The following is an 11,714-nucleotide window of genomic DNA, read 5'->3' as shown; positions in this document are numbered from 1 at the left end:
TTATTGGTTTTCAATGTTTCAAATTAATGAATAATGTTGAAGGAAAAAAAAAAATGTTAAATAAAAATCACATGAATGATAACAGCACTTTTTAAAAAAATGATAAAAAAATGATAAAAAAATTTATTTACACTATAAAATTTTAACTACAACTAAAGCAACAATTTTCAAAAATGTACGCTCACAGATTTTTGCGATGTTTTGTTCTTTGAGCTCGAAGAGCTCAAAAATTTGTTAAGCCGGTAAAACATACCTTCACTGAAAAATTATCATTTTATCAAATTATCAATTATCAAAAAACCAAAAATAAAAAAATTTTTGAATTTTTATTCTTCGTATAACTTATAAACTACATGACCGATCTACCCCAAAATCTAATCCATTTTAAGTTTTGGTGAGCTCTTTTGATTGCCACCAAGTACGTTCAAATGAGTTGATTCGTTCCAAAGATATCGTTGGACAAAAAAAAGATCACACACAGACATAGACACGGACGTCCATCTGGGAATAGTCAGAATAGCTCCCTAGGACCTCAAAACGTCGATATCTGATGAAAACTCGATTTTCGAAAATCGGACCGAAACCAATAACTTGCGTTTTTTTTTTAAATTTTCAATTTTCTCAGCGGGAAGTTAAAAAAATAATACTGTATCAATACTTTCACGAGACTATTGTAAAATAAACATTACCGTTAAAAGTTATTTTTTTACTTTTCATTCACTTGTGACAAATATCAAAGACAATACTTGCATTATTCATTGGCACACCTATACATATATTATCACATCAGATTATCAGATTATCACTTTCGCTGGCGTACTAATAATATGAAAATTAACAAAATAAATGTTATTATATATATAGATATATATAAATGGATGTATTATCATTTTTTACACTTAAATGTAATATGGATATTTTGTTTTATTATTTATGGTAATATTAAATTATAAATTAACATATCGCACTGATGAACAGGAATTTTTCCGCACTTACACCAGAAGCATTTTAAATTATATTATGAGTAACATTTAGTGAGCACTCTGAAAAAGTAATTATTCCCCATTACTTTCTCACAAGAGAAAACAGTACTCACTACTGAGCAATTTTAATTTGTAAGATATATTTATTTTAAATCTTTTTTTCATTTTCATAATGATCGTCATTTGTAGCAATGCTGCATAAATTATTTCCGCGTATGCTAATAAAATATATGGTTTTAAATTTATTTTAAATAACTTATTAAAATACCTGTGTTGCATTTTTTTTTTTTTTTGTTTCTATACATTGAAGTATTTATTCAAAGAGCGGTAATTTTTTTTTGTATTTCGATAGACCATAAAACATCATACTTACAGGTAAAAGTTTTATTTCGTAACTTTTAATAAATTTTATGCAAAATTTAATACAATTATATTAGATAATGTACCGTTAAAAGAATCAAAGTCATTATATTGATAATCTAAATATAATAATGATTTATTGTATGATTGGTGAATTTATTAATATGAAACGACGACAATAAAATGACCTTGTTAATTTCACCGGTTAATTTCTTCCTCTCACTTTGCTCTTCTTATCGAGCTCGTAATCAATTGGATGAAAGACATACATATCCATAAAAACACACATTCTATAGATAGGTTGGGCCACTTTCTTACCATGCCTCTGTTAAACTCTCAGCAAAACACTTTGCACATATATATAGATACAGATACAGATATACCTACACATATATAAGAATTAATGGAAGCGAATGCCTTTTCACCCTACGGCAAGTATGTATACATATCTGGAACAACGATCATTCTAGCAAGGTCTAATCTTACGCATTTAAGCAATACAATTGTTTAAACTCTTATATTCCAACGACATCTTTTTATTTCTTTATTTTTTTACAAATATAAATTGCAACTGCATTAAATTTTTATAGTTATTAGTTGTTTTTTATATCGATGAATGAATAAATATATCAAATGTGCCAATATCAATATACCATTTTATCAATTGAATAATTAGTAAAAAGAGTAAATATGTGAATAATACATAATCTGATAATTATAACAACGATAAATGCCATTATTTAAATTAAATAGTAATAATGACAATATATTAAATATTTTTTGCAATCCTTGTTTATAAATTTGTTTTCCTCTCACCTTTTCTCCCGGATGATTTCCATCACTTTCTCGTCATGTATTTTATTAGTTGCCTCCCTTTCTCCCGATTTACGTTTTCAACCTTTCTCTCCTCCACCTGCATCAGTAATAGTAACATCAACAACAACCCGGACTAACCGGTATAACGTTAGCGTTGGCGTTGGTCTTCTCTCTGCTTCCATAATAATAATAATAATAATAATAATGATATGAAATAGTGTAGAATGAAAGGTAGACGTCGAGCTCGTCGTTTACTTATATTTCAGTCCAGAGCATCAGTGTGGGGATATCTGGAGCTTCAAGTCAAGTCAACTGGATAGCATACGTTCAATGTAGTATTACATTGAAGGTTCTGTGCGTGAGATATAATATATACTCTCTTTCATAGAGGTTCAATCGATTTATTTATTCAAATTTTAAAAGTTTTCATTTATTTTGTTTTTTCTTTTTCGTTGACACTGTTAGTGAATTAAATTGTACATCAGCTCTAAAATAGTTTTAGATTTTATTAATTAACTTTTTCAAGTTAATTTTGTTTATCAAAATGTTAATATACTCTGTAAGTTTACTTTTATAAATTTATTAAATAACTCTATGCTAATGTTTGTTTTCCGGTTGATGTTAATCCAAATTTCATTCAAAAGATAGAAAATTATAAAATATTAATTAAAGGGTTTTAATATATTAAATGTCATTCAGTTCATGTTATTGTGAATTGTATTTATATAACACTTAATATAAACTGTATGACTTTGAAGTATTTTGTCTTGGATAAATGTAACTGAATAATTCGATCATTATATTTAAATAATTAATAATCTTCTCGAGAATAACTCATTGAATCAACTTCAGTTCTATAAATATAGATATTCATAAATTATATTAATAACTCAAACAATAATAGCTTGTGTACTTACTATTAAATTACATTTTTAATTTATATAAAAAAAACTGAAAAAATGAGTAAAGAAAATTATCTAAATATCGAATAAAAATATTATGAGAGCTATTATATACTTGATACCTCTCCAAATTTATGTATGAGTGCATGTATTTTTTTCTTTTTTTCTTTTGACATTATGGAGAGTATAAAAAAAAGAGAAAGAAAAAAAACCTGAGGTCTGATAATCTGAGTAAAGTTACCGGCAAAACGTACAACATACTTTCTTGATGGTGTTGGTGGTGATGGTGGTGATGGTGGTGATAGTGATAGTGGTATAGGGTAGCAGGATATGGTAGGATACTAGGATATAGTATACAGTATAGGGTTGGAAAGTAGTATAGTAGTATACTGTAATGCGGCCTGTGTCTGTACTCTGTACCCTCTGTACGTCGACCCTGCATAAAGCCAAAGGCGACGACGGGATTATGGCTTGAAAGGCGGCGAAGCTATGCAAATCACGATGTGCTCCGCCAAATTCACAGGGAATCTCATTTCCCTTGTTGGTCGCAGCTACAGAAATCCCCTGCTTCTTACCTCTTTGTATATATATATACTTTTACTTCTCATTCTCCTCCTCAACACTTTGCCATTTCTTTGAGATGTATAATAAGAGTAAGAGGAAGGAGGAAGTTGAGCTAAAGGAAAATCCCCACCAATGGTTATTAGCGAGTTTATCTCTTATTCTGCTGTGTAACCTCCCAACTCGAACCCCGTTGTTCTGCTTTTCGCTTTGTCAATTGCACTCAGACTATTTTATACATCTTATTGAGTTATCACTTTGACTAAATCACGCTCTATTTAGTTATTATACATATATATTTATATAAAAATAAAAAATCAATTACAATTCCATCATGTTTAATACCATAAACTTAAATACAGAGAAAGTGTTGATGTAATAAATTACGTTCTTATTTATCTTGATGATGTAACTAATATTATCATAATTATTGATCGAATAGCTGTAATAATTCTTTATCAACAACCTGATAACCTTGTCTTTGAAACAGTTTAGATGAGAATTTGCTAATCTAATAATATAAATTATTTTATTATAGTCCACGTTAACAGACCTTCAAAATTTGTTATTTATTATAAGAAATATTATTTTTATTTAATTATTTTTTATTTATAATTGCAGACTATTATAATATTATGGACTTTTGTGCCGTGTTTTATCACTTCATTACCACAGTATAATCAGGAATCAGATAATAACACTGTAAGTTTTATAATATATTTTATTACATTTTAATTGTTACTATGTAGTAAGGTAGTAATTGTATGACCACTATTTTCATAATCAATAATAATATAGAAATAAATAAATAAAACATAGCAACATATACTGAAAACATACTTAAAATGTCAGTCAAAGTTCAAAAGATTGAGCAGTACAAGTACCAAAGTGTTTACTGGAACACTCTCTTATTCTCTTTATATATTATAAATATAAACATATTGAGTCAAGAGGCCATAGTAGGTAAAACGTGACAAGAGACTAGTAGAGTTACACTCATGTATTCACTCACTCACTTATACTGACAGTGTGTTGCTGTTGTTGTTGGTATTAATGATATTGCTGATGGGATGTGAGTGAAATGCGGGTCGTTTTCCATCTCTTCCTTTAGCTATAAATACTGACTACTCTTGTTCACTTCATATCAACTGATAAAAAGGCAGATTCAATTCACACACGAATCAAAAGTAAGTGAATGAGCAAATGAGTGAATGAGAAAGATAGAAAGATAATAAATGTACGCAGATCTTGTTCATGTCATTCAAACGTTCAACATTCTCCGTCGATTAAATACACATGTACAACAACTCGATGCATTACATGGTTATATATATATATATATATATATATATATATATATATATATATATATATATATATATATATATATATATATATAATAATCTAATTAATCTTGATATAGTGACGTAGAAAGGAGCATCTGAATTCGTACAACCGGCACCAACAACTGCTACTGCCAATAACCACCTTCTCTTTAATCCCCACTCTTTCATTACTAAACCAATAACATTATACTGGTACATAATATTATATACTCAAACTGATATATGATACAAGTAGATCTGGGTTAAAGATTTCTATGCCTGAAGGTCGAGGGCACGGACACTTGATCCAACTTATTAGGTTTCGATTATCCACAATCACCACATCATCACATTCATCACTCTCTGGTTATTGTCACTGTTGTTCAAATTTTAATAATAATTGTGTTCTAATTACCAGCAACTCAATTATCATTTATCATATATGATAGTAACATTGTAAAAAAAAAAAGTTTGTTAATTTTTTTAATAGCGTATAAATAGAGTTGATTATTTTGTTTAAATTAAAATAGAATTCAGTCTGAAATTTACGTAAACTGGTTTAGTTTAATTTCAAGTCTTGTGGCCTGGATAAAATCGTCTTTAGAATTGACGTGGTTAACCGCAAAGTTTCAATTAAAACCATTTGGCAAAGCAAGAACGAGAGTAGTAATTAAATTCAGGATCGTAATATAACGTCAATATATATATATATATATATATATATATATATATTTATATATTATATATTATTGTATGTATACACCATATATGTCCATATAAAAAATTAATTTTATTTTTAAAATATTTAAATATATATTTAACGAATATGTATATTTATACCGTACACTATACAAAATTTCACCTCAATCTTTTATTCAAAGAGAATATTACTATATAATAACTTTTACATTTTTATTATTAAATATTATTATGCTGCACTCCTACAGTGTTGAAAATTATATTTTATATTCATTTCATTAAAACCAAAATTCAATTTACAAATTATAATTTTAAAACTAATTTATTTCATTAAAAATATTTTTTATTTAGTTTTGTTAAAATTTACATAACATATTCCAATTGTTTATTAAAAATATTTGATTCATTTTTATTATAACTTTCCGACAAGAATTCACTCACAAACAGAAGAGCCATCAAGAGAAGTCGAAAGTCGTCCTACTTTTTCGTTATTTCGACTGTATACATTCTTTCATTTATTTATTTATTTTAGTATTTTATTTATTGAATAAATATAATTTTATCAATCGATTAAATTACAATAGGAAAAAGTAAAAAAAAACACAAAAAAAAATTTTATAGTAATTTAAAAAAGATTTTTAAGTTTTTTTTTCAATCAATAATAAATTCAAATAGTCAATCGTACGGTTGTATAAAAAATGTTGGATTACAATAAGAATAATAGAAATAAAAATACAAACTATTGAAACAAAGTCAACTTTCTCAAACCCAACTTGTCTTGTTTATTTTTTTTCTGGAAGTAATCGTTAGTCGTTAACTCTCGCAATAGTAAACTTTAACCATTTGCTCTCCTTTCCATTTTCAGCAAAACATTAAACAGTGAAAATAAATTTTTTAACTTTAAAAACAAAAAACGTTTTACATTAATTATTAATTAGCTTGATTTTATTTTCTTTTTATTATAGAATGATAATAATAATTCGAGTTATCGTTACAAATATACAATCGATGATAGCAATAAACAAGATCACGAAAAGAACCTAGAGAGAAGATTTGGTGAATCGGCTAGTAGTCAATACCACGCTAATGGTGACCAGTCATCTACTGACATAAAATATTTCCTCGACGAATGGGGCTATCATCCTATCGTAAAATATAGAGTTCCCAATGAATACGCTGCTCCAGATACACATTTGGCTTTTGATCTTCACAAAGCCCGTGTGGTTATCAATAATTCCAAAATCGTTAGTATATCAACTCTTTTTCTATTTGTTATTTTTTCTCAAAGATATATTACATTTTCCATATTAATTAAAAAGTTTTTTTTTTATCATAGTCACATCTCCGTTATCTCGGATTTCAAATTAAAAATTAAACATGATAACTGATACAAATAATTAATATTTATTTGCATTATATGCTTTTTTTTCAAATTCCATTATTTGTTCTCGATAAAAAAGTAATGAATTTATTTTTGTTTTATTTATTTTTAGAATGAGGATGGAATTTTAATTGAATTTCAGCAAACTGCTACAGACAAAAAAATTTTACCAATTGATAATTGGTATGAAAATACATATGGACCGACATCAATTAAAGACATACCAGAGAAAATTGACATTTCCAATAATTCACACAATAATAATAATAATAATAATAATATTAATCTAGAATTACAACAATATCAATGGGTAGATGACCAAGTTAATCAATATTCAACAGAAACAGTAGTAGGAACAGAACCAATAGCTGATTTCCCTTCAATAGAGGAACTCGGAAATTCAAAGACGTCAGCTGATTCAAATAATCAAGATAATTTAAACGTTACTGATATAATAAAGCCATCAACTGCAGTAGACGATGCTTTGTCGTTGTCTGAAAATTTTGGAAAAAAAATTTACGAGAGCGACACTGTAGTGGGTACATCACATATTTACCACGTTTCTGCGGAAACTCCACTTAAAAAAAATGATAAAACAATTTCTCCAAGTATCGGAGTATCTTCACAAAATTATAAAAACGCTTTAGCTAGTTTTAAAACTCAATTGATAAAAAATTCACAAATGTCTATGAATAGTAATAATAATAAAGGTTCAAAAACAAATACAAAAGTATTACCTGAATTATCACGTCTCACATTTCAAAATTTCAACGATGCAACTGAAAATTTATCAGATATACAACAAACTGGTGTTACTGTAAATCCACAAATAACAATAGAAACAAAGTTAAACTCACAAGAGCCTATTGTTGTTGCTGAAACGTCAATGACGACTGAAAATTATGAATACAGTACAACTTTTCCATGCAATAATCAAGAAGAAGAAAATAAAAACATAAAATCAAGAGAAGAAACAATACCACCAGAACAACGACAAAGTTCAACAGATGAACGTACATTATACAACATTGTCAATTCTCCGTTGTTTGTCCGAGAACTTTCCCATAGAGAAGATCAGTATACCACATCACCCATGATATTAAATTCTATCCAAGCTGGGTTGGCTTTAGTTAATGCTGAGCGAACTCATCTTATTGGACAGAATGTTGAGTCATCGTTAACCAATGTAGAACCAGCTGTCCACCAACTTGAAAATCAGTTTGAATTAAATAATAGGCATTCATCTTTTTATATAACCCAATCAGATGAAATTCGTATTTATAAAAATAAATCATTGGAAAATATTAACAGTGATGGTTTTAATGCTAGTACAAGTCAAAGTGATGAATCGATAAAATTATCATCAGTACCTAATGTCACATTAGCGTCAATCAACCATGATAACGCCAGCGATAAACTTGTAGAAATTCAAAAGTCACTAGAGCTATATCATAGTGCACCCATCCATGAAATACATTATCCAGCTCAACTGACGTCTCAAGTAGTTACTAAAATCGATCACTCACCTCCACCAGATTTACTCTATCTTACTACGCAGAAGCATAACCATCAACAGTACAATAATAATCAACAAATATCAGATATCCCTCATCAAAAAGATCAAATTTCATATACAGATATTAAAGATCTTACTAATAGTAATACTGATTATAATTATCAATTTATATCGATTTTCGATAAAACCTCGCTTACAACAACAAAAACAACAGATCAACAAGATAAATTTTCAAACTCATTAAATTTAAATAATAATAATAATAATAATAATAATAATAATAATAATAATAATAATAATAATAATAATAATAATAATAATAATTTTTTGGACATTGTACAACAAAAAATAGTTGAAATCAATGACAATAAAAATTCAACAGTTGATAATTTAAAAATACCAGTACAAAATAGTATTGTAGCTCAAATAAATAGTACTCGAGTGACAAGAGAAAATTTAACTCAAGATACAAAAAATGTAACGTCGTTATCACCAGATTTTTTTGATTATTCTTCTCAATGGAATAAGCTAAATGATAAATCGATACATTCCAACAAAGAGACACATGATATTGCTGAGAATGTCAATTTCAAAATAGATTCAAATCAATGGCTTGAACCGATTGCTGATCGGTTAAACTACCGTAACAATAATGATAATAATAATAATCATTATCGACAAAATAATCAACTCAATGATAGTAAAATAATAACAACAACATCATCTAACTCAAATTTACCCCCACGCCAAATAGATATTAATTTCAATAAAGAAAAAGAAAAACAACCACAACAACAATACTATCATTCAATTGAGGATGATGAAATTATTAGTGATGCTACAGATAATTCAAAACAAACTGTTTACCTTTACACGCCATCAGTAATTGCTAGTGATTATGGATCAATACAAACAAATTATAATTCCAAATTGCCAACTAATAGAATAATAAATCGAGAATTTAATAGTGATAATGTTGAATCATTATCGAATTATCCAGTTGACAAGTTCGCGGAAGGTATACTTGATATGAAAGCTGCTTCAAGACCTTATTCTGTTAACAAAGATAGAGTTTTAGAGAACCTGCAACAGCAGAAGCACCAAAAGCACCAGAAGCACCAGCAGCAAAAGCACGTGCCAGTTATCCAAGATTATCCAGTTACAGTTCAGAAGATGCTGGAGAATAAGGTTCCATCACCTTACCCGATTGAAACTACTACTACAAGTACAAGTACTAGTACTAGTACGACTTGTATTCATAAACTCATATCTCAACCCTATCCTATTCACATACTCGAGCAGTTGCCATATCAAGTAGATAAGGTCATTGAAATGCCAATGCGAATTCCAACTTACCATCCACTTGAAATTCCACTAAGATTACCACTACCATTATCATCATCATCATCATCATCATCATCATCATCAACATTATCAAAAAAGCTATCGGAAAAGTCACTTAATAATGAACCTTATTACGGCAATGGTATTAGATATGGAGTAACTTACCAACAGATTATGAATCCATCCATTAATGGACTATACCCGGTAAGATTCAAAGAAACAAACTACGGAGAACTTGAAAAGTTGGCTAACAGTTCAAATCAAAACTTTCAAGGTTATATCTATGGCAAACAATCCGTTATACCGGTGGTAGGTTTGCGGCCTGCATTGAGTAAACGATACGGCTCATTAAATCAATTGGGTCATGCCAAACATCAACATCAAAATCAAAAACAACAACAACAACAACAACAACAACAACAACAGATTATAAACTATCATCCAGCAGTTATCTCTAAGAAACAGCTTTATAATAATGTTTTGAATCAATTACCAATTTTAATCCATCATCCAAAGTCTGTTATCGATCAGATTGATTTAAGATGGCACGTGACTCATCCAACTGAGAAATATAAAAAAAATAAAATTGAGTACGTGGGGCCTGTACCATTACTACAACCACAGCAGGTCTTGAATCTTCATCAGAATCAAGTGCCACATCCGGCTCATCAAGAATCGATCCACTACTCGGAGCCTTCTGATACGTCTTTGTCTCCTTCTTTTTCTTCAACATCTCTATCATCGTTTTTTAAAAGAGTAAGACTGCCGGAAGTACATTACTACGGTAAAATGGGCAATTTTAGACAATCTAAAATGGAGTATGGATTCAAACCACCTATGGTACCGTCTATTCAGTACGATGAAGAGACGGCTACTAAAGTCGATAATTCTTAATTCATTTCAATAATAACTAATGTTGTTGTTATTTTGATAATTAATCCAAAATTTTTATTATAAAATTCAAGTATTATTATTATTATTTATTATTATTAATGTTTATGTCTATACAATTATTGATTTCCTATACTTTCAGATAATACATATTATTTTTACTACTTTTTCCCCAACCTTTGATCGTATTTACAAAAGCATTATTTTTAATTGTTTAGTTTATAATTATATAATTAATTTATAATATCTTAATTAATTATTATTAAAATACAGACTTAACTAAATTAAACTTTAGAATAAATTAAGTCTAAATAAACAAAAAAGCAACCGTTGAGTTGAAAATAATTGAAATACTCATTTGTGGTTTTAATTATGATTTTAATAAGATACTTAAATACAAAACTTAAAATATATATCCATTTTTACTTAAAAATTTATTTAATATTATTAAATTATATAATATCTGTGATATATCATTTATTTTTATACAGAAATAAAATAAGAAAATAAGAAAAAAAGATAAAAAGAAAATATACGCTGATATAACTTTTTGAATCACTTGCATGCAGACAAATTAAAAGTAGCTAATCCCTTCCGGCGAGTTTTCAAATGCGCCCACTAAGAAGATTACAATTCCAGTCAGGATAAAGTTTTTTTTTAATCGCAGCTAAGAGTAAAAAGAAAAAAAAAAAATAGAACAAGTGTACAAACCAAGTCTCGGATAACGTTGAAATAAAAAAGAAACAGAAATAAAATTTAGGACGAGGAAAAATCGGAAAATACTCAAAGAAAAAAATAAAAAGAAAGAAAGAATCAAGTTAGAAAATAATAACATCAAGTCATAGTTATCTACACTCTCAGAACCATATTAATACAGTATTGTCTTTCTAATTGGCTATTAAATGTGATATATTTATAAATATATAGATCTTTAAA

At 28.1% G+C, this 11,714-nt stretch overlaps 1 protein-coding gene across 1 annotated transcript; it reads left to right on the top strand.

Moving 5' to 3' along the window:
* The first annotated feature begins 2,447 nt into the window (after positions 1 to 2,447).
* Positions 2,448 to 11,126, top strand: LOC130663601 (homeobox protein 2-like). The gene is made up of 4 exons (XM_057462906.1): positions 2,448 to 2,718; positions 4,244 to 4,324; positions 6,612 to 6,890; positions 7,140 to 11,126. The coding sequence occupies exons 1-4, from the start codon at positions 2,704 to 2,706 to the stop codon at positions 10,779 to 10,781; spliced, it is 4,017 nt and encodes a 1,338-aa protein (XP_057318889.1). The 5' UTR covers positions 2,448 to 2,703; the 3' UTR covers positions 10,782 to 11,126.
* Positions 11,127 to 11,714: the final 588 nt, after the last annotated feature.

Source organism: Microplitis mediator, chromosome 2 (genome assembly GCF_029852145.1).
Source record: "Microplitis mediator isolate UGA2020A chromosome 2, iyMicMedi2.1, whole genome shotgun sequence".
Lineage (NCBI taxonomy): Eukaryota > Metazoa > Arthropoda > Insecta > Hymenoptera > Braconidae > Microplitis > Microplitis mediator.
The sequence above is the reverse complement of the archived record's forward strand: the minus strand, read 5'-3'. Positions and strand labels throughout refer to the sequence as shown.